The following is a 25,258-nucleotide window of genomic DNA, read 5'->3' as shown; positions in this document are numbered from 1 at the left end:
TAATTAATTATCAGATTTTCTTTGCTGCCCCCAACTGCTAGTTTCCATACTTTTTAGAAGATTGTTTTGTTTAGAAAATGAGAAAATGCCAAGAGGACACCCTGAAAACATCACCAAACACAAAATGTCAACTGAGTTTCTGACAATTAACTTTTCAAAATTAACTAATCTATTCAAATTAACTAATCATTTCAGAACCAATTGACTCAGGTTAAAAAATTAACTTTCAAGTCTGTGGAAAAACACCTGCATGAGGCAACAAATGCATCTTTAATGATGTATAGAATGAGTTTCCAGTATAGTTTGGACAAAAGGAGCCGGCTTGGTTACAGCAGTGACCAACTGAAGTCACGTATTGCACCAGCCAGTGACTCAGTTAGCTCAGTTTACTCAATGGAGTGTGGGTCTTATTGTCTGTCAGCTAGTGATGGGTGGAGAAGGCCTCACGACACACTGGGCTTTCGTTTCAATTGGTGCGGAAAAGGAATTCAAGCTTCAGAACCTTGACCTCAGAAACTAGTAGAAGGCAAAATTACTGCACAGAAGTGCCAACATATTGTGTTAATACAGTGCTCTTCAGGGAACCGGTGTCAGGGCCTTAGTATAATTAAACAATCATCCAGGGTACTTTAACTCGTTTTATAAGCAGTGTGGTTCGCTGAGGTCACTTATTCCCAACTAATCCCTGCCTGTTAGCTGCCAACCAAGGGGCATTGGGTGGTCAAGTCTGAGAAGGAGAACACCAGGCTCCCTGTTGAGTGACATAAGGGAAAGTGCTTCTACCACCATGTGTTATTTCATCCATTTTTAGAGCATTCAGGCAAATTTTAAATGCACTACAGAAGGATGGGCGGAAAACTGCGCTGTAAAACAACAAAGCTATGACTAAAAACTTCAATCTCTCCACTGCAAAACATTCCTTTTAATGAAGATGATAAAACACCAAAAGGCCGTATCCCTAGTGGTTAATACACGAAAACGATTCCAACAGAGTACAACTAACCTGCTTTTTGTTTTCTCTCAATACAAATGTGGAGAGATGCAATATGTGAAACATGCTGGCGCCTGCATTTCAACAAATTCCCTGTCATCATCTCTGGGCCTATTAGTTGTAAACCATGTGTAGTATTTTCTTTCTGGCTATCACCAGTATGAGTTAGGCTATAAATAGGAACAATGTCAAAGAAAGTATCAGCAGCCATCTTCACAACATGTGAATCAAATGAATGGCAACGGCAGGACACGTTTGCATCTCAGCCAACCAGCAGTCCCTGGGCAATCGCTCTTCCTCCGCTCTCCTCCAAACTGAGAGGCTGCATGCTGCTTCAACTTCCCTGCTAATCCATCATTGCCTTTTCCCATTTCCACTTAGCTCTACAGAGGCCTGCACTCCTGACCATGTGGGAAAAAGAGATTAAAATAGAAAGCATATTGCTTTGCCAAAAGAAGACAGTTAGTCTAAAGTTACAGGCCAATTTGTGATTTCATACACTCAACACTTGATGATTTAACATGTTCGTCAATATAGAACATCACAATGAATGTCATTATTACTCAAGGTTTAAGGGTACTTGCGGCGGTTAATCCCAACATGATGCCAAAACGCTGAATGTGGTATCACACTTGGAGCCAACTACAAGCAATTACATCCAGGTCTGTTTGAAAAGGCAGTGGGTACGTGCATACGACCCTTTACAGCAGTGTGGTTGTACTGACTGTGGCTTCATTGCATGCACAGAATACTCCGCATGAAAAAGAAAGTGGGAAAAAACAAAACAGGACATCCACGTTGCACATCAAAAGCTCTGTTGATCTGGTCTGAAGAATATATTTTACCCCGAGTGTGTGAAGGTGAACTAGCTACGATGATTAAAAAGGAAACTGCACCGTGGGGAACATCAACTTGCATCCCACCATAGTAAAAACGCACAATAGTTAGTTTTAGTATGATATCCACTAGGAAACTAAACCGACAGTTCTCCATCATAGGGAACCAGCCAGTATCAGACTGTTGATCCCATCAAAGGTCACCTTTGTCTTTGATGTCCAATCATAAGACAGAATGATAACATATTTACCTCTCATTGTATTTTGATGTAGTACTGTGCCACTGCCAGCAAAGAGAACTCCCGTAGCCATAGTACAGCATGTACTACACTCCACTGAATTACTACTGCAGTGCAGACATACTTAAAAATGATTTGTGACGTAATCAGACAGTTGTCTCTTGCAGGGTTGTTGCATTGTATCATGCCGGTCTGCACTGAGACTACATTTATAAGTCATATATTAAGCATGATAAACATGTGCAGCATGCTGAATTATTAACAATCCTTTTGCAAGGTAACCCGCCTACACACGTGTTGCTCTTTTCAGTCTCTGCTGGAGCGAATTATATAAATTCATATGTGATATTATCCTTACCAAATAAAATGTCTCAATCTAGCCATGTTTACATTAGCAACATTATTCTTACTTTCAAGGCACCGCTGAACTGCTCTGATTGCAGCAGGTAGGTTAGCTGTGGGTTAGTCATTCATTTTGTCTGTATCCTGCAGCCCTCTCCTGGCAGAAAAGATGAGGTACAATACTGCATTCATGCCATGAGCATAACAACAGTGTAAGGTTTTTGTGTCGATTCACAGTTCAAAATGGTGGGAGGGGGCACAAAGTAAAGCAAACTCTTGCTATTGCATTGCAATTAATTCTTGGATTAGCTCAACTTTGTACATTTGAAGATTGTTTGGTAACAGTATACATGTGTTTGATAGAGACTAATGGAGTACTTCTAAATAAAAAATAAAGTTTTTCTTTCCTCCAATCTTTTTATGGAACAGCTTATGTTAATAAACTGGTCAAACACAAGTTTAAAGCACATTTAGGAACATGCAGTACGCCATCTCGTTTATTCCTTTCTGTGGATAAAACAAGTGACCCACTTAGAGCATCATAAAGACAGCAGGGATCAGTTAAATGCTCCCTCAGAGCCGTCCTGTGGGCACAGCACGGGGCTCGTGTATTTCTAGAAGCACCTGCTTTAGTGAGCACGCTAATTTTCTGGAGACTGCCTTTACATCCGGAGGGTACTGTTGCCACCTGGCAGGCTTACGGTGTCATCATCGACATGCTGGGAGGTTATTCCGGGCAACCGCCAGGGGATATTGTTATTAGTTTTATGATGATACCTAATGAACAGGACACCTACAACCAAAACATATGTCACGAGAGGAGGCTTCAAATTCAAAATAACCATTTCCATTTCAGCATTTCTTTGCAAACTTCCTTGACAAACTTCAACTGCAGCTTAAGTGACCGGAGTAGACTGCATTTTAGCAAAATGAAGCTCCATTTCATACCTCAGTTGTGGTAGAAGATGCTGCAGTGCTTTTGTAAAAAGTTAATGCTTCTTTATGCAGTGTGTTCCTGTTTCATCAGGCAGTGTGAAATTACAGGCTGCCAAGGGACAAAGACGGCATTTTCCAATGGGAAAGTAGCAGTGAAAAGAATTAAAGTGTAAAAAAAACAAGCTCTCTTATTCAGATGTGCCTGAAAGAAACACCAGGGTCCTGATGTGGCTCCACCTGTGGCCACTAGCCTCTATTTGCTTGCATGCACACACACAAACCTACCCAAGGCCAACTAGAAGTCAAAACTAAGCTGGTTATGTGATCTAGAAGCTGCACCTGACCCCCTGACGCAGGTCTAATCAGTATAAATGTTAAAACTCCACATTGCCTTTTTGTTGTTTTGTTTTTTGTTTTTTTTTAGAAATACATAATCCATCTTATCTTATTCATGACAGGAGCAGTTGTTTTGGAGTCCTTCTGTTGTTTTTTTGCCCTGCAGAAAAATCTTCACTGTAGATGTCATTTGGGAGCCCCTACAGGGGCCTCATTACTGTTTAATAGCATCATAAATCATACCCAAACCCACCCCATTTATCTTAATGACTGACAAGCCATATCAATTTTGGAACAGCACCTGCCAATTACAAAAAACTCCAGGTTTTATGGTTATGCTTGACATGATGCTGAGCTACAGCACAGTCATGGAAACTAAGGAAGTGTAACTAATGAACAGCAATGTATGTATGATGGCAGCCTCTTACACTGACACGCCACTGTTTTCTCTTTGTATTTCACTGCTTCTGTCGTTGGCCAAGATACTTATCCGTAAATGCTATTTTTTATGGCTTTATGACATATGATACACATACAGGACAACATAAGACGTGCTCAACACTGACCTACTGTAGGTTAGACAAAAATACCATGATGAAAAAAATGATTTTCATTCCAGTAACAGCCTTTAGATGGTGCTCAACACACTGTCTAGACATCTCTCATACTTCACTTTTGATAAAACCTTCACTTCAGTTTTCACAATGTTGTTTGCCGATTGCTATTCAGTGCACTTAAGCCGTTTTTGTTTACATTTTGTCGAGAATTCAGTGACAAATAATGTTTTCAGTATGTGATAAAAACATTATTGACCCTGCATTCATGGTTTTGCTCTCACAGCAATGAAACCTAAGCATTTAACCTTATAATCCACAAGGCACCCACTACTTTTTGAATAATAAATTCACAAATATTTAGTAGTCATACTTGCAAACATTGTCTTCTTTTTTCATCTTTAGCAACTTTATTTGAACTTTATCTTTTTTCCAAAAAAAGAATAACTAGACTAAGAAGTTATGCTATCAATGAGGGCATATAAATAATCTAAGCTTATAGTTTGGCGTAGCTCATAATAGGTATTGTTATTTTATTTTTTGTACCTTTGGGGTTTGGGGAGGCCCAGGTTATGATGCGCCGCACAAGGCAGCAGTTGAAAAGGACTTTCTTGGAGAAGCCATGGTCTTTACGGAAGTGCTGCAGGTCCTCTCTCCACTGGCTCCTCTTGCTTGGTGTACACATGGCTGGAAGCTCACTATTGTGAAATATAATTTGACATTCAGTGCAAACATAATTCCTAATTATGTGCACAATTCCCAAAACCAAACCCCAATTATAGCCTCTGTTAAAACACTAACATAAATAGCTACAACCACTACAACAAGAAAAACAACTTGAGACAATACATCTGGCAACATATGGTAATAAGGAACATTTTTTGCCCTCAGTTATGCTTAATGACATTTCAACTTGCCCTTTTGGAACTGGAAAAGGCTTGTGCATCAAATGCATCTGCCGTGAGATTTTGTTGTGAAGAAGGCAAGTTATTCTTCGAGCTATTCTAGGACTAAAAAGATGAAAAAAGTAAATAGTAGTATGATCTGTTAATGCCAATTAGCCAACACTGATCCTTTGTCTACAATCAGTCCCACACTATCAGATGTTAAACTTGAACCAGCAAGCATCCTGATTGTCTCCAGATAAGCATTAACACAGTTACTAAATGAAACAACACCCAGCGATAACCTTCCACAGTTATATCCTTTATATAAACAGAAACTCCAGCACAAGACCTAACTGATATCAATTGTGCCTCTGAGCATCACCTTACCTTGCAGACTAAAAGTGCACACTCTCTCTGCTTCCACAGACTGCAAGTGATCCTCAGGTTTCACACTAGCACTTTTCCTCTACTGAGCTGATCGACAGAGTGTGAAAGGGGGGTGGGAGGAGGAAGAAGAAGGGGAGAGCAAGGACCGCTCTGTGAAGCACGCACAAAGAGAGAGCGCAAGAAAGAGAGACAGAGAGCGGGAGAGAGAGAGAGAGGTGGCTTTTGTTTTGAGCCCCCAAAAAAACCAAGCATCTTGTTTTATAGGAGAAAGCAGGCAGAGTGATAGATGCACATCGTTCAGCATTTACAATGGTGAGGTTTGATTATTCTTCTGGAGCCTCTAAAATGCGCACACACACACACACACACACACACACACACAAACACACAGTCTTCAGTAGATCACAATCACAAAGTATATGGTTTCAGTTTATCAGCATCTTTAAAGGTTTGTAAATAATAATGTAATAATAGGACTGAACATTAAACCCAAGTCCTTTCTTGGAACCAATAGAAATGCACTGGACCTTCGGACTAAAAAGAAAAAAAAAACACTATGTCTTAAGGATACATTTTTTAGGTCCTTTTTTGGATTGGATTTTTTGGCATTTTATATTTTTTTAACTAAGCTCCATAACTTTTACACAGTAGAAACTCAGAGCGATTGGCCTCAGACTCCTGGGCCAAATCCCAGTAATCCATCCATGGAAGCACCCAACAGTCCAACAAAAACTGGCTATAAACCCTAAATTTATGTGCGCTTGTGTTTAAATGAGTATTTGAACTCTGGTTTCCTGTGGTGCATAAAAAAAGATTTATTTAATGAGAAAGTGTACTCTCTGAAAGTAAGGTAGGGCTGGGTGTGAATATTGTATACATTATAGTGTATATTATTATACCATACATAAAATAAGACAACACCATGAGTATTATTTCATGCGTTTCATAACCCTCAGCAACAAAATGCTGCAGACAGGGCAAGCAATGGAATGAAAGGCTTAATGAAACAGAACCTCCAGAAGTCTAAAATTCATAAAAAAAATAAAATAAAATCAAGATATATATTCTGTATTGCCATTTAGTCTAAAAGTACCAACTTTTTTGTCCATATCACCTAGTCCTAAAATATAAAAGGTATCCAAAAAAAGTGTTATGTTGATACCAAAACTCACATTTCACACTGTGACAAAAAACAAAAAGTCTAACCATTCCATGTTCAGTACAATTCACTTATGTTAACCACTGCTGTAACGCAAAATTAATTTCAGTGTGAATTGATAATATAGTTTATCTTATACTTGACAATTTGATATTGTTGTGCCATATACACGCAGTGTGTGGTAACATATGCATTTATTGTTAAGATGTGGGTTTAAGATTATTTTTTTAATAAAAATTAAATGCTGATGTAATGCTTGAATGTGCTGACAGTTTAGCTTTTATTCAATGCTTTTATTTTGTATTGTCCTTGGTAAATGGTATATTATCATTGAGGATAGTCAGTAATGTCCGTCTAACTGAATGGCAGTAGAAGGCTTATATTGTAGCCCTTTAACACCCTGCACTTTGGCGTTTGGTGGAAGATGATGCATACCACAGCACAACCATTAGTGCATACACTTTACAACCCTGAATTTATAACCTCAATGTTTATGACATCCCGGAATATGTCAGCTATAAAATTCTTGACAGCCTTGCTCACAGCAAAGATATTTATGTTAAATGTCATGCATTTACATTGACTACATCATGTGCAAATGATGTGTCCCTGGTCAAGATCCAAATGGGCTTAGGCTTAAATTTAAATGCACATAAAACCAATTACTGCATGGTGACAGACAGTTATTCCCAAGGGAAGACATAAACGCTAAGTCTAATTGCTTGCCCTAAGATGAGCATGGCATATTCTGTAACATATGCATTTTGCATATGCATTTTCTGGTAATGTCTGTCAGGCAGGCACAGTCTCAGGTATGTCCACATCCTGAGAGACAGGTTCTTGAAAGCTTTGTCCCCAGTATAATGAATAATTCATATTCACAAAGCTATTGTTGTTCATTGATATTCAAGACCAACTTGGTGGAGTACTAGTCAACTCACAGACCAGGTTCTGAGTCAACACTAGGTTTAAAGGCCATCAAGACTAAGCCATTCCCGAGACCAGAGCTCATATAATAGCTTCCGTTTTGTAAAGCTGCTTGTTTTTGACTTCACTTTTAGAAACAAACACCTAAAAAGTCACTACCCAACTTACCCAATTTCCCTCATTTTAGCTCTTGGCTTTGGACCCAGCAACTTCACAGTTGTGGTTCAGACTCATCACTCACACTTGTGTTGTAATGAGTTGCCAGATGCTCCATAGGCTGCGGTATACATTTTTTTTTAATGCAATATGCTCTTACCCTCTTGCTTTGACTGGAATCATTTGATCTCACCCACCTCACAGCTGCTGTCGTTTGCCTGCATTTTGCTTCATTACGTTAGACAAGTGAAAATAAAATAACGATGTCATGTTCTATAGAGCCTCGAATGTTTAAGGAAAACAACAATATTCTCAGTGGCTCATGCATATACAGAGAGTGGATGCAGACAGATGTGCTATGTTTTGGATCCCTCATTGTCACAATTCCTCCATCTATAGTCCTCTGATTTACAGAGCTAATGTGCAGGGGTTACAGTTAATATTTATTGGGTCCCCTGTTGATATTAAACACATTTACCTTGAATTTCTGACTTTAGACATCTGCCTTTAAGTATGAGATCGGTCCACGTTGAAGATCAATATCAATATTTCAGAATAAATCTACATATCTCTACTGCTGACCATCACCGACCATGCAAATCAGCATGGTGACCCAAAAAAAAAAAGGCTTCAGGCAGAAAACAGGGTCCAGTGCATAACTGGTGACTGGTTTGACTGAATGACAAAACTCACAACCCAATTCCTCTGGTTGGACAGCTGGTCAAAAGTATAACAAAATATCAGCAAGTGAAATTAAAATTATAATTTGTTACGTTATGATGTCTCCGTGCCAGTGACAGCCATGATTGGATGCATTATGTTTTTGCCTTGTTCATGTCTCCTTCCTTTTCTTGTGAACTTGTCATCTCTGGAAGGCCTTGAGGAATGAACTGATTCGATATTGTTATCTAAATGTCAAAGCCCCTGTAACATCCTGTATAAATATCTGTGAGGTGGTAGTTGTAGTTTTTATTGTAACATTAGCAGCCAATGAGGAGCAAACTAATTCAGGTCAGGGTGAGATAAATGGTAGTGAGGACAAAACAGAAAACACCTCTTAATGTACTTGGGGGATGGATGCCATGTCATGATTCTTACTTACAATTACCAGTCCTGCACAAGGTGATGCTTAAGAAATTACTGAAATACAATCCACATACATCAGCCACTGAATGTAGACTTCCAAGGTGCTATGAGGTTTGCGCACAAGATTATATGATTCAGTTTGTGGATCACTTGCACACTTAAATACTCTAATACGGGCAACAATCGATTGTGTCAGAAGCAATTTGCTGTAATGTATTCCCAAATCAATGCAGACAGCCCGCTCATGTGGATTAGATTTAGAGACTTAAAGTTTAGGTCTACAGAGAATGAGAATTAGGCATTTAGGCTGTTTTAGGTTATTTAGCAACACCACATTCTGTCACAGACTGGCTCAATGTCAGTGACAAAGAAAGGTTTCTCCCATGACATTTTATATTTGGTGGAGGTTGGTATAAGAGTATTTTGTGATCGTCTAATTTACAGAGGCCATTTTGTTATAGTTCCATTAATCCCTGTCTCGTTTAGGCAGCCTTTACCCAAGAGGTCCCAGTTTCAGATCCCGGACAATTCCCCAATTTGTCACAGCCTGGTCGAAGGCTGGGCAAAGGGGAGAGCACACACGAGTTTTAACTACAAGTATGTTTATTTTACATAACTGCAATCAACACCAGGTGAACTTAATTTTGCTGGGGACCCAACTCCACAAGGATCATGCAGAGAGAGAGAGAGAGGTCTGCGTCACAATATCCAATATTAGGACTGACTGGACAAAGACTATTATGTGACAGGCACATTCTGCCACATAGACATCCAAATACAAAACCTTTTCTTTAATAATAAAATGTAGCTGTGAGAGGCAGACGACCATCAGACCCTTAACAAAGCTGGTATCACATACAGATAATTATAACCTTTCAATTCATACAACCCCCCGTGTATATTTGGGCGCCTGTTTTGTCTTAGACAACAATCATTTAAATAGAGAATTATTTCTACCGCCCCTGTAAACTACTTATTTGCCCAACTGCTAAAAATGTCAAAATAGCAGCAAAGATCAGCCGGCGATTAAAATGTAGTTCTGAATCCGGACCTCCAGTAGCCAAGACATTCGTACACCAACCTACTTCACAATGCAGGCATTGGTACATCATATGAACATGGCATAGGCACTACACACTACACCCTGAGAGCCAAGACACAAAATCACCTCACCTTTTACTGAATAATTGATCAAATTATTTAACGGGTTGTTTCTGACTAGTGTTTGTGTGGCTCTTGCAAAAGGTCATGCAAAGTGAACCCAGTAAATAGCTTCGCAAGTGCATGTAATTTAAAGGGCCAGTCTGTTTTTTTAACAGCCCGAATCTCGCCAACTGCAAACTTGTTTACAACCCATTTGTCCAAAAGAAGTGTTTTGCTCCTTAAGTTTTTTGTTGCGTTTATTGCTCATTTGACTAATGTTAAGACCATTATGTTCCTGAAGCAAAGTGAAGTCTCTAACATTTTAATATCCTGCATGCTGCTTAGATTTTCAATCTAACAGAACCCAACTAGGAAAGACTCGTATACACTTGGGGCGGAACTTCCCACTCCTTTAGGTCCTCTGCTCCTTTGAGGCTGAGCAGAACTGTAGCCTTTTCACCTCATTGTTGTCAGCGATTTTGCAGAAGCTAAGTGAACATTATCAACCCTCCTGTCTCACTGAAAAACAAATGATGGAAGACACATTCGAGGCTCATTTGAATTAAGCTCAGCATTTCCATAAAACCTTGCAAGCATATTGCAATAGCCCATTACAGAAGCCATTACGCATTGCAGAGGAGGTTACTGCCCAACAGAATCAGCAACATTACATAAACCAGCTCTATTATTTCTTTAATTAGTAACATTCATTTAGACATTAGAGTTCACCGATTGCCTTTACTATTCAAGCACAGCAGCAGAGTGGAGTATCATATATGTTCAGTCTTTTGGAAAAATATTAATTTAGGTCTACATGCAGGTTTAATGAAATATGTTTCGTATGCCTGTTTTAATTCCAGTTTTTCTGACAAAGGCTAATATGATGAGACAAGTTTAAAAAAAAAATGATTTTTTTACAAAATATCTACACAAAATATAAAAAGCTTTTTTGTATAAATGTGTTAAATTTTTTGCTTTAGTTTAGATCTTTGCCTTTGCATTGTAATACCTAAATCATGTCAGTGTTAACTGCATTTATTATTCTATAATTCACTGAATGAACACGACTTTGTCATTTTTTTGTCCGCTTTGTCAAAATGGTATGACTGTATAAATAATGTCTTCCAAAACAAAGGAGGGATTCAATTTTAGGATTTCTAACCTTTTTCATACTATTACCTCATCCTACACCATCCCCTTATACACACACACTCTCTCTGTCACACACAAACAAAACAGCTATAGCAGAGCAGAACTCTTGAAAATAGGCAGTCACCGGTTGAAGCAATAAACCAGGGAGCTCATTATTCTCTGCTGCAATAACTTGAAATAAGCTGCTGCTTGTGTTGCCATCTTTCCTTCTCAGCTCCAATATCACAGTGGTCAGAAACCCCGTGGTTCAGCACTAAACACGTCAGCTGGTTGTCGCAGCAGGGTTGGATAGAAGACACCTGAGTTGATCTACACTGTCTTTCTGCCTCCCCCAAAGAACATTTTCTCACACACCCAATGTGACCTTGTCCTCCAAAGTGGTTGCCAAAATTAACAGCCCTGTGAATTAAACTACAATGCAGTATTCAGGAGGTGGGAGACGTAGTTTTCGTCTTGACCCATGTGTCAGCCCACCTTTGATCTAGTTTCTTTTTCATTTGAAACACTAGAGCTCCATAATGGCATCCTTACGGAAACAATGGTTGTTAACTTATTTACTAAAGCTCTCCTGAAATCAATTCAATCACCTTGACCATGTCCGAGTAATCTGATAGGATGGAGAACATTCTGACTACAAGTAAGCCAAGATCACTGTCCGATTTACAGTAGACTGGTGTCTGTAAAAACTTATGTAGCATGACACAGACAGAAGTTCAGGCCTGTGCAGTCTCAGAATGTAATGGTTTATTCAAATTAGTAGTATGCACATCTTCGCATGTAAACGCTAATCAAAAGGTCACACAACTAATGAATTTAATGCAAATGTTGACGCGATACCCACCTAACACTCCTGCTGATATGGTTATACGTCAATCACAGCATTTGTTCATCATCATGCTTCAATTATGCACCAGTACTATTTATGGCATGAATAAAGGTGCAGCACTTTTTAAATGGGTAATTGACCAGGTTCTGGGGAGAACGCAACTCCGCATATTGAAAGTGAATAGTTCACATTTGTCTAGTCACTTTCAATAAATGTACTGTGACATTATGGCCATTTTAGCAGGTGGTTTAAGAGACATAATGAAAAAAAACTAACACGGGAAAAATGTATGAGAAGTTAAACATGCAATATGAACTGCAATGATAAATCAGTATGTTCCGTCTCACACTACCACACATGCAAGTAACATGCACAAACAAATAAAACCTGACAACCACACAGACATGTGTCAAACCTTTTACCACTTCCCTGCCCTCTGTGGGTGCATGTCATTTTCTGAGTCCATGTGTTGGAATGCCTCCATAAATCATTCAGCCACAGCACCTGCTATCTGAAGATAACAGGGGCTCTGTATCGGTCAGCGTGTACAGAGACACTGCGCTGGTGACTGTACAAGCACCTACAGGGATTTGGGGCACCGTCTGTGTAAGGATGCGTGTCATGGTGGCAGTGAAGCATACAGAAGAATATAGCCTCTCTCCAGGTTTATGTTGTAAGGTCACTATCATTTTCTCCAGGGATACTCTCGTTTTTTTAGCTCATCAAACAAAGGGCATTTGGTTTTTAACCGCTGCACAAATAACGCAGACTAAAAGATCACAAAAATTAGTAGCCAGTTGCAGTTGCAAAGCATGTAGGACAGAAGGGGGTTCCTCATGTAAATAAATCTTTAATATATATTTGCATTCTGCATAACAAGGATTATAACATATAGGCCATAAATTTTGTTGTTGAACCCCAACTTCAAGTATATAAATATAACTTTCTTCAACTAAATAGCTTTTATTAGGTCTCCATATTGTGTCAAAATCTGTTTTAAATTAACATATTTGGGTACAACTGACTTTTAATCTAAAAGGAAAAGAGTCTTCAGACATGAGACAAAGCAGCTACAGCTACAACAATTACTTTATTATAACAGAAATTGAATGGGAACAAATTTAATAACCAACTGTGCAACGGTCTACTCAAATATGTGCAACTATGCTCTGAAAATGGAAATAGGCTTTATTTCCCTGTATTGTCTGGCAATTAACTAATCTACATTTTAATCAGCAGGAAATTATTAATGTAATTTCTAGTTAACTACATTCCTAAAAGCAGCTTTAAACGCAAATCAAAATCATTCTAGACTCATCTGTGTGTTTCCAATTATTATATTATTATTATATATTATATTATATGAGTAAATCTAAAAGTCTAGACACATTAGCTCAATCTACAAAAACACACATCTGACAACAGACATCTGACTTGATCTCAACATATAAGACACACTGGCAAAACGCTTTTTGTCAACCTTAATAAAAACAGACATAAATGCCACAACATCTTCCCACTATATTCTGTCTGAAAGCTCAATTTTTGAGCTATGCATCACAAGTTTTACTAGTATTCACTAACTACTGAAACACCACTTGCTCTGTACAACCACATGGTGTCAGGCTTGCATGATGCATGACACATTCTTTCCTTGAGTTAAGGCTAAGAAGTAGTTCACATAAATTTGTAATTCTTTACTATAATTACTTATGCTAAACTGCCAGCATTCTTCCAGTCTATTTTCAGGCTAAATAACAGGATGGACTCGCTTATAGCTCGTGCCTGCATGCTGTGCATGTCATAATCTGCTGGTGAAAAGGCACATATGCTTAGTTTTGTGTTGTTGTGGAGTCTATATTGAGTGTTGGCAGTACCCAGTAGGACATGGACTTCTGGAGTAACTCAAGCCCAGAAAAGGCCTTTGAGCCCTCCCATTGGGACAAGAAGAAAGACAGGCAGACCCTCCATTTGGCCACTCAAGCCAGGCCAGCTTCCACATATGGCCTGTATGATGTTTGACACCATTTCATCTTTCAGTCCTCAGAAAAAAAAAAAAGAAAAAACTCTCATCCTGCTAGATATTTGCTTTTATTTATTTTTTTAATATGGCATCTCACAGTGGAAATTATTGTTGAAATTGCGTAACAAAGTTCACAAGCTGGAAAATCAGGTTCTTCCAAGATGCATTGTGCACTATAAACTACTCTTTTTGAAGAAGCACTTTTGGGCAGAAAGGTAAGTAATGTCTGATGACCAAGGTGGTTTCTAGGGAATGTGGTGTACTGCGAATATGACCTTGGCACACATAAAGAGACACATTTGCAAGCGGAGGTCAAATGTTGCCACCCAGTTGGCATCGGCTCTTCGGCCCTCTATCCAAGGAAGTCAAATTCAATGAATCTGTGCCATAAACAAGCCTGAGGGTGGAAATATTAACATGAAAGACACTCACTTTTTTTTTTTTAGGTTTCAGCAACCGTAAACAAGCATAAGCCATGTTCAGGCATCTTTAAACTCGCTCTCCTTCCACAAGTTTCTTTTTTACATCCCAATCAGTTGCATTCTGCTTGTCCAACACCTTCTTATACCACTTCCCCCTCCCTGCTCCCCTGTATCCTCACCTCAGCATCTGCTCTCTCCCTCTCTCTCGGTCTCTCTCTCTCTCTTTGCGTCTCCTTCCCTCATTCTTCTCTGGCCTGAGTCCCAAGGCAGATGGTCCATGCAAACAGATGCTCCCCACCCAGTCCCTCGAAGGGAAAACAAAGGCTGGATCCAAAGCAAACAAAATCTGTTGGAGGCAAGCAGGGATGTTCGTAGTGCAATTAATCCTAGTTTGGCCGCGGACTTGCCTTTATCGACAGGTAGAAAGTCAAACTTTAATAAGTCAAACTGTCCAATTGTGAATCTATTCATACAAGGAACAGAAAACTAGGCAAACCAATCAAAAATATACATAAACCTTCCTAATTGTTTAGTTGTATATTTGGAGGAAACTTCTCTTTATCGAGAGGTGCAAAACAAATCACAAGATGACTTCTGTAACTTTCCCACTTACCTGTCATAAGCAAACATTTTGTCAAAGTTCAAGAACTGCTAAAAATGCTAATATTTAAGAAAAAAAATTGCAGCCTTATTCAATCTTCTTAATTTGCTTTAAATAAATGTATTAGCATAATCATTCCATCACCCTTTAAAATTATAAGGCACAGTCAAACAAAGTCGTTTGTAAGACTTGTTAGACATCTTTTGTTGAAACAAAGAGAACAATGTTTCAGATCGATGATCGTCTAGTGCACACTGTCAAAACTCTCCTCTGAAAAGCCAAAACACGCTCCTCTGCTGTCTGACAGATTTGGAGCAGTTTCTTCAATCTCTACCTTTGCTTCAATGTGTTCTTAGGACGCCCGGCTTGCAGGTGCTGAAAACACACACAAACACACGTACCACATGCGGTCAGTTACTGACTCCATAAAGTTCAATGTTCGAGAATAGAATTAGAATAGAAGAGAATCTGCACAGGGACTACGTCAAGGAAATACACCACACGAACAATGTATTCTATGAGTAAATCTGGCAGAATCAACAAACTAACTTGTTTGGTGCTTGCGTCTAACCCCTTACCCTAACCTTTCTGTTACCAACCTTTAGTTGGTAACAGAAAAGATAAGGTTGTATTAAAATGGCGATTGCCATCATTTACACTGCACAGTACAGCAGCACATCCTCCTTCAGTCTGAGATCAAATTAATGCAGCAATAACTGAGCCAGAATGGTCTCTGTGCACAAGTTAAACCTCTATGTAAAACTAGCAAGTTTTACCTTTGCATTTAGTTCTTTTTTTACTCCAGTTATTCCTCCCAGCTATTAAGGGTCTTAACGCACACTTGCAGAGCTGTGGGGTGCTGAAGCCCTTCCCAGCTGTCATTAGTCTGCACCCCAGCTTTGGCCAACTGGACAGATCGCCAGTCTCAGGATATACTCCAATGTATCTCTGGGGCAGGTTGTTTCATGCTTAACGCCTGGCAGGGAATGGGCAACTGACACACATCATCATTTCCTAACGCACTTCCATTTTCACATTTCACTTTTTTTTTTTTAAATAACTGAACAACAGATGATTTATTGAATTGAAACCAAGTCAAATACATTTTGAAATAGTTTTGCAAAGAATACAAACCAAAACAAACAAACAAAAAAAAGGTCAGCTTTGTTACCATTTTTTTTGTTTTTCGGCTTATCCTGTGAGTTCAGGGTCGCCACAGCAGATCATTGTCCGCACTGTAATGTTAATAAACGCAACATGCTTCTATTATCAATATTCCATAATATAAAACACACTGTTGCCCATAAAGTTGGAATATTTCTTACCTTTATACCCCATTTCCCCCCCTCTTTATACCCTCTTAAAGCATTATTTATCAAGCTCTTCCAAAATTATTACAGTTTAAAGTCAACCACAATTAACCTTTGCAAAAAAGAGGAATGTGTCTGAAAACAAAATTATTCCAACTTTGCAATAGTGTAGATCCTGAAATCTTATGGACTCTGTGAAAGGATCAATAAACACTATAAAGAGGTTGTTGTACTGCATTAAAGCACATGACACACTTGCCAAAACTCAACTCAGGACTGATGTCTTAATATTGATTTATTGATTCCAAAAAGGTCAATTTTTCTTATTAATTTACAAACTTTTTAGCTTGCAGCATTCTTGTTTACCAGTTGGAAATGTTATCCATTTGGCAGGATAAACATGAGCCAAAGTAATTAAATGCAAATTATGATAAATTTAACAGTGATTTAACATCTATGAGGTAACGCCTCATGGTAAGAGTTTTACTCTTTGTTTTTTGTTTTTTTTTAAGTTTATGTTGTCGAAAGCCCTGGATATACAATATGAATCCTAATGGGTTATGATCATTTATGATACATAAGAAAAGAGCTTTTGTCACCAAAAGCCCACATTGGACAAAGCTTTGTTCTCAAATGTTGAACTACAAATGCCGGAGCTAACCGTGGTGCTGAAAGTAGCTCAATCCCAACAACATACCCTGTGGAGCTGTTTTTCCACACGTCGACTTCCTGAAACTCAGGGATAGGGCATTAAAAGGAGATAAATGTCTGGGGGAGCCCTTGGCAGGCGCCAACGGGGGCGGCAATGGTGGTGTGAGAGAGCGCAGAGGCACCGATGCAAAGAATCACTGCACCAAGGAAAGCAGCTCTTGGGAGGATCAACTTATGGCTCGGTGGATGAAGCATTCTTCGGGCAATCATTACATTTTTGAGATTTCCCTGCGGAGGAGCCGTGACGTAGAAGACCACTGGGGACAGAACTGGGGGATTAAGAGCATCGGGAGACAGACAATGATAAGCTGAAGAAAAGAAGCATTTAGAGTGGGGGGAAAAAAATACTGTAGTAGAAGTGTGAGCATTTGTCTCTCTCTACAAGAATCGGTGATTATTGGGCAATGCAAGCCAGAGACAAATACTGTATGTCGCCATGTCCCCCAGGCTCCCACTCTATAGACCAACTGAAATATAAGCCAAGTGAATAATGAGACACTTCGTCAGGAGAGCGAATTACAGCAAATAAGGGAGTCAGTGAGTAACCCACTGCTGGAGGCTATGAAGGGAAATTACAAACTTTTAAAGGATGAGTTAACAGACATTCTTGTATTAAATGACCCGATCTTTGGAAAAAGAACAGAAATCGTCCCCTTAAAACCCCAACACATCTAATATTTAACACTGTACTACTGCAGTAGTTTTCATTTTGTCCTCTATACCCAAACACACTCAGCCCTTTTAGAAAAGCCTGTCAAAGTAGCTGGCATGAGCTTCGCCACTCACTACGTATCTTAGCTGTTGATTTCCACATTGTTTGCCCCTCTACACGCCCCGTGGGTAGGGGTCTTTTAATGGCAAAGCCAAATTCCTGAGAGACAATTGAATAAAACATTTGCTGAAGTCGTATTAAGTTGGAAGAAGATCTGGCCAAGTGGTGTGGAAGGCAAACCCAAGAGAGGATATGTGCTTCTGAGTCCATCATGGCTTTTTTAATTATGCTCATGTAAACTATAAACTATTTTTTTTCTCTCATTATGGCATAAATAAACACGAAAACCTTTCCTGGTTCCAGAGTTTGTAAAACCAGAGTCGCCATACTAAAACCATATTTTGCTTTCAAGGGAAGGCAAAAGTCCAGACATGACTCTACAACCGCCTCTACTTTAGAAACGTACCTCGCATGCAAGCTATACTTTAAAATGAGGAAGAAACTCCATATTTTTAAATTCAATTTTGCCTTGCAAAAAATAAATAAATAAATAAATAAATCGCACACTATGAAGTGACTATATGCCTATTTTGAATGGATGCTGTCGGCAATAATCCGACGCTCACTCATGTACATTTTCACCGTGAATGTTAAAGGGCAGAAGTTTTATTTTATTTTTTTTAATCAAAATTCCGTGTTTACTGCTGGATTAATTCAGAGCCGAATTAAAGTGTTATTATAAGCAAACATTATTTAAGTTACACTGTGCCGGGTATAGATACCCGTGACGTTTCAGCAAGGCAAAATGGAATTCTGACATGTTCTCCATGCAACACCGAAAGCCAACGGACCCAGAAATGTGCACATAGTCGGTGCACGCGCCGACACATGCGGACACTGTCCTACCAGGCGAGGCAACGGCAGCGTCCACCCGCGCGGAGACGGTCTCCACTCTCTTCGCATCCATTGTTGGTTCCGAAAACGGACTTTTTTTTTTGGTCAGTCAAGCCCGGAGCTCTTCGGCGGACGCCTGCTTGTGCCACTTGCTGCTCAGTCAACTCCCCCAAGTTTGGCGGCGAGCCGTGCTCGTGCACTTATTGTGGTGGCGGGGGCGCGCATACGTGGGTTGCTAGCGGTCACGTCGTTGGTGCGTTTGCGTGCGTCTGTAAATAACTACAGTATGTTGACTCGGTTCAAGTTATTTATCTGTTCTTTTATTTATTATTTTATTTAGGTATGCTTTATTAGCCCTGTTATGTTAGTTATGCCCTGTTGTTATATTAAAATAGGGTGAACAAAACATCACGCACACACACACCCCTCTTAACATAATGCATCCCACACCTAATTTTAGCTAATTGAATTTAATTTTGCTCCCATTTCAAAAGTCTGTTTTAAAACAACCCACATGAGCTTTTAAAAAGAATTTGTGTCCTAATGCTGGTCAAAATCCACAGTCCTTGTTATGTGCAAAATGTGTTCATGTGTAGCAGATAGGAGGCCAGTATGAAGTCTAGTCAAATTCACGGGTAAAATTAGAGTAATTTTAGTAAAGATAGTCTTGTGCTTTTCTGGACTGTTTCTCTTGTGTTTCAGTGGATGTTTAGCAATAAAAAGACACTGCGACTTTGCAAGACAGCCATTTACTGTGACATTAATAAGTTTGTCCACAAACGGCGCACTGGGGATTTCTTTATTTTAAGGTTTTCTTTTATTTAAGGTTATGCTTACATGGTAACACTTTTTTTGTATAAAATTTAGTTTTGGACACACATTGAACATCTTTAGTGAAAAACCCCTCATGGCTTAATAGGAGCCCTAAAGTGTAGGGAATTCTACAACCCTGACAACCCCTGAATATGTCTCCTCAGCTGAGGATGTTCTGCATAAGTGTACACATTCTTTTTCATACCACATGGTCAAATCATTATTACTTCAGTATTTCAGATCTGCACTCTACAAATACAGTCAAGGCTCACAATTTAGCATTTGCATCCCACTGGCATAAACGGAAATTATGGTGTCTCTGTTAAAACGTGGTTTGTTTGGCACGCCGTAGGCTACGTTAAACTTTGACATATTTGTTTCTCGATCTCTGTGGGTTCTTTCATCATACATCTCTCCGCGTTTCCAGCTCACCATAAACACTTTAGACAGTTACATAATTATGCACCAAATCAAAACACTCTGGGATGATGTCTGATAAAATGGGAGTCAGCAGGAAAATGCACAGATACACAGAGTACTCTCACCATCTATACACCGCACTTTATTCTGTATATCAGCTTTTGGACAGAGTACTGTATCTGTAAACAGACTAATAAAAATCAAGTTGAGATTTTCTACGCATGCTGCAGCTGCACAATGGAACAAGCCTAACACAACAAACAATAGAGCCCACGATGAAAAGATAAACCCAGAATAAAGCAGACTGCTTCTTAGCAAGTCAATACAAGTGTCAGCTATTTTGAAGATTAGGACATTTTTAACAACAAAGCACATCTGCTTTGTGGCAGTTGAAAGGGGAGAGAGAGAGAGAGAGTTTGCAAAGGATTGTTTAACGGCATCCCGAGAATGCCACAAAGGATAGAGTTTTCTGTCGCACTGTAAATCACACTCACAGTTCAGTTAAATACAATAGACAGCTTTAGACAAATTGTGAAACACGAGGCCATTTGCTCAGCTGCTATTGTGGAAAAAATGCTGACACTTCTCCAAAACAGAAGCTTCACACTTAAATGATTCTGAGTGTGTTGGAGTGAGAATCTACTTAAAACCATGGTGTCATTAATATTTTTAGTCATTTATTTCTGGAATGTAGACAAACACTCTGCAGCTGATAAAAAAGGGAACATATGCCCCTGGTACTCGCATGTTCGACAGTGACCTGACATTGATCTCCACAGATTTACAAAAGTATATAAATAAATGACGGAATCTTTGAGCTTAAAAAAAAAACCTTTAGGGTTGAATTAATTCATTAATACAGATGCTTATGAACAGCGGACCTACGAGCATCTTTCTGTTCCAAATGTTTTTTTAAATATCACAACTTCACTGTAACTTGTCTAGAAATCAAAGCGAGCCTTTAAATCAATTGGAAAATGAACTTCAAGCTGGCTGAAGTTACTCTAGATGACATTATCCCCTTTAAGCTACTCGTTATAGCAAGTAGATGAATCTCAATTGTTTAGTCTTCTTGTAAAGATGTGTTTATACAATGTCAAAAAAAAAAAAACTCACTATGGCCTCAAAAAGGAGAACAGTTTAATCACTTTATAACACAAAGACAATAGCATGCCAGTAGACAAACTTCATTTTTTGTGAGAGAGAGAGAGAGAGCGAGAGCGAGAGCGAGAGCGAGAGCGAGAGAGAGAGAGAGAGAGAGCGAGAGAGAGAGCGAGAGAGAGAGAGAGAGAGAGAGAGTGTGTCTGCAACTGTCACCATGAATGATGACTGATACTGTTTTTGAGGTGGCTATAAATAACGGAGCACCTGGACAGAAAGATGAAGCCCAAATCTGCTCAGACACACTGGCACAGTTGGATAGATGGCAATGTGTGGGCATTATTGAGAGCACAGGTCTGCCAACGGATGGGGATGAGAGGCCTGCAGATGGCTTGATGTCATCATAATATAGCTCTGTGTGTGTGTGTGTGTGTGTGTGTGTGTGTGTAACTTGAGATTGGAGCTTGACTGAAGCTAATTTGAGTACAGTTTGGAAAAAAAATGTAATATTAAAAACTGCAATGTATCTGGAGTATGTGGCTCAGCTGAGAACATCGACTTTGATCTTGTACACAATAAATACAGCATGTATATTACTTTAACATGTAACTGAAGCGAACACAAAGAAAAGATTTAAAAACGTCTTCAAGTCTCACTTTAAAACACATATTTAAGTATAAATCTTATCTAATGATATGAAGCCAGTAGCAGAGGCCTCCTCTTCTCACTTTGTCCAAATGAGCATCTATTTCTGTCCTCGTCTCTGAAGGTGCCCAAAGTTCATTTAGGATATATTTTGCTTTGCTCAAGGCTTCTGCGCTATGCTTAATGAGGAGACTGTGCTGCTCTTAGAACTCCATCAATTGGATTCGTGAAACATCAAACACACTACAGTTGTATGAATACTACTGCATGTTAAGGCTGTTTTTAGAACCTCAGAATATTGCAGAAAATTGTAGGAATGGCAGTTGATTTTCGTAGTTTAGGGTGATGTGGTTTGATGAGATGCGGAGTCGCAATCATCGATGACAAGATTCTCAGTTGATTAAGGCACCTCTGCTGCCAAGAAGTTCTTTCATCAGTTTGAAGGAAAGATAAGTGATTCATCTTAATCAGAATTATGACTTATGCCACAAAGGCAATCTCATAACCTACTGATGCATGGTTACCAAAGGCAGCATTGCAAGAACTTATACACTTTTTCTGTCTTTGTGGATGTGTCTGAGGAGTCTGTAAAACATGTGCTTGAACTCCAAGAACATGGCATCACCACACGCACTCAATGAAATGATTACAAAAGGCATTTAATCATCAGCGATATAGGAGCAGGAACAGAACAAGAATGTTTCTTGGATGTTCCACCACCTGAACAATCACTGACTGCACCGATTCTTTCCCCCCCCCCCCAATTATAAGAGTTCAATTCAATTATTCAGAAAACCTCAACTGAAGTCCGTTAGTTTAAAACGCGTTCCTGTCTGCATCAAATTTCAAGCTTCTCTACTTTTACTTCATCAAGAAATGTTGGTTTCCAATTTAGCAAAAAAGTAATATAATACATTTCCAATGTGTAATTAATGTGTAAGTATGAAGAAAAAAACCCTGAACACCACCATGCTAACATGATTCTGCCTCCACATAAGCTTAGCAAACTACACAGACTCCCCGCAGACAGCTGCTTGACAGTGACAGCAATCATCAGAAAAGCCTGAATGATAATTGATGCTTCAATCGACAGTATGTGTCAGGCCTGGGAGGTGATTAGCAGACTTCATGTAAAAAAAAAATGCCAGAACCACCTAATTACAATCAGCACAGTCAGATGGCTTCACTTTCAACATAGTATCAATCTCCATTCCAGTGGCATATTTCCACAACAGAGACAGACGCTTCCTCCAGCCGCCATGAGCAGCATTTGGGAAATGTAAACAGCACATCGCTTGTCACATGTCGGTCGTCCCTGGGCGACCTGCTAAGGAACCGTGCTCCCATACGGGTGGAAAAGTGTCAGACATCATGGAGAGATCAGCCCTGCAGGTTCGACAGCAAGTGAGGCTTCACCCTTTCACCATTTCTGATTCATATGATGTGACCCTCCAGCACCTGAATGAAGCAGACTAAAGATGAAACGTGTCTGTTATCTTAAAGCAGATATACTTTTTTTTTTTTTGCCTTAATGAGCCTTTCACACAGCACCAACTGCCTCCGTTTGGCATTCCTGCCTCTATACCATTTTTAAAGAACTTTATAACAGATGGCAGCGCTGAAGAACCCTGGCGATTATTTGAAGATCACTCTTTCATGCCTCAGGGAAATCGGCGAGGCTGCCACTAATCAAGGCGTAACTGCTCCCTACATAATTCAGAAGTCTTATTACAATTTGTCACATCTGAGATGGCTTGGCAATAAATCTTTGCCTGAGTGAAATATGTGTTTTATTAATATGCCATTAATGAAAAATTGGCGCCATAGGAGCTCTGCCGTCGCGCGGCTCCTTCTCTAACTGGGCTGATGCGTAAGCATCGATTAGGGATCATTCAACGTGAGGAAGATTGCTGGAATATTTTATAGGTTTTTCAGCATGACCTTGAGAATTTCAAGGGGGTCAGCCATTGGCATGCTGCAAAGATGAAATGCTTATGAAATTACTTACAACAGAGAGTACACGCCTTATCTAATAAAGCAAAGAAACCATTTCTCAAGCTCACACAGTGTCTGCAGTCTCTAAAAATAGCCGCATTCCTTAATCGTATGATGAACTACATACCCACTTTCATATGAATGCAGCATTCTTGAAAGTAGTGAAAACTAACTTTTGACGGACTCACAATACTTTACCTGGACATTTTACCATTGTGTCAAACTGTGAAAACACTTGATTATGAAGTAAAAAAGTTTTTATTTTAAAATCTTTAGCTCAATAACAAACAAAAATAAAAAAAAATAAAAAAAATTGAGCAGCTCAGCAGAAAGATGCCCCAGTGGGTACAATACTTTTACAGTATAAGTAATCAATACTGATGCAATAATGTGAAAGTAGCATTTTATTTATGCTGGCGGCAAGTCTTAGTTTTGACAAGTTTCTACTTAGTTTGGTCCACTGGTTCTTAAACTCTAGAGTCACAAGGCATATCTGAAGAATTTTAAAAAACAATTCATGAGGTGAGAAAAAAGAAGAAAAATGTTCTGCTACAAAACCTCAATGATTTTCTTTCCTCTTATCACTGAGTGTTTCATGTCACTGAGTCTCAAGTTTGACAGGGTCAATCTGCTTTTATAGATATAAAGTTTTTTTTAAGCCTAAATATTTTGAAAAACTGCTTTAAATCTTTTAACAACGGGCCTTTATGTCTTCATCTGAAAGTTGAGTAGTAATTATAGCTGCTTAACAGAAGTACATTATGCTATGAAATGTAGTGAAGTAGACGTTTAAAGTGATATTAAAATACTCAACCAAATGAAGTTTTCACGAGTCTTCAGGGGGTCAATTTATGCAGTGTGTGCCCCCTCAAAGTAAGAAAAAAAAATCATGTTCAGTTTAATTAAAAACCCATTATAGCTAGAAATAACAGCTAGTACAGGTCATATTCTACAGTATTTGTAGATTAAAGCCTAATTACATATTCCTGATAATAGTCATGTAAATACGATTGTGGATTTTACTTGTACTTGTACAACAGCCAACGTCTGGCTGTTGACAAAACCATAAAAGTGAGATAGATGGCATTCTACTAGCAAAAGGTACTAATCTTTTGCTAGGATACTAATCCATCTTCGAGGTACTCAGGAGTCACATCTTTGTTACCTGCTCTCTCTGTGAGTGAGACTCCAGTTCAGCTGTCGGCTGTGGAGGAAGGTGGAAGAGGAAGTTGACACACTCTTCTCATTATCTCCTGTACTTTGTGGCACCTTCCCTTGTCCTGTGAGTCAGCTGTCAATTACAGAGCGGGCATCGAGTCAGTGGGAGCCCACAATGTACAGTGCACTCATCAAATCTGCCAGCAGGCAGGAAGAATACACCTATGGAGCCCAAAGCCACAGCCAGTTGCAATTAACGTGCCGCTCTGCTGCAGTGAAGGGAACCTCAGGGCAGCTGAAGGTCAGCGAAAAACCCAATTACCAGCTCGTCATATATTGTCAGAAAGAGTCGTCAAGAGTCTTAGAAAGAAAAAAAGCTCAGACTCACCTTTGCACCAGCTGCAGAGACCCAACGATCGACAATGTGGATGTTATTGCAAGAATCAAACTTTTTATTTAGGTAAATGAAACCTCTTTTATTATTACTGGGCCAAAC

At 39.3% G+C, this 25,258-nt stretch overlaps 1 protein-coding gene across 3 annotated transcripts in view; it reads right to left on the bottom strand.

Annotated features, from left to right (window-relative positions):
• kcnip4a (potassium voltage-gated channel interacting protein 4a) overlaps positions 1-18,815 on the bottom strand; it is a 116,596-nt gene extending 97,781 nt beyond the window's left edge. Inside the window, exons 1-2 of one of the 3 annotated variants that reach the window (XM_067525189.1) lie at positions 5,509-5,642; positions 4,781-4,932 (exon numbers count right to left, since the gene is read on the bottom strand). In XM_067525189.1, coding sequence (XP_067381290.1) covers positions 4,781-4,919 — 139 coding nt within the window. In that variant the 5' untranslated portion in view covers positions 4,920-4,932; positions 5,509-5,642. Of the gene's footprint in view, positions 1-4,780; positions 4,933-5,508; positions 5,643-18,642 lie in introns of those variants that run through there. The other 2 variants (XM_067525188.1, XM_067525193.1) reach the window with 2 other exon arrangements.
• Positions 18,816-25,258: the final 6,443 nt, after the last annotated feature.

Source organism: Channa argus, chromosome 12 (assembly GCF_033026475.1).
Source record: "Channa argus isolate prfri chromosome 12, Channa argus male v1.0, whole genome shotgun sequence".
In the NCBI taxonomy this organism is placed as follows: domain Eukaryota; kingdom Metazoa; phylum Chordata; class Actinopteri; order Anabantiformes; family Channidae; genus Channa; species Channa argus.
Note: the sequence above shows the minus strand (reverse complement) of the source record. Positions and strands in the feature narration are given on the sequence as shown.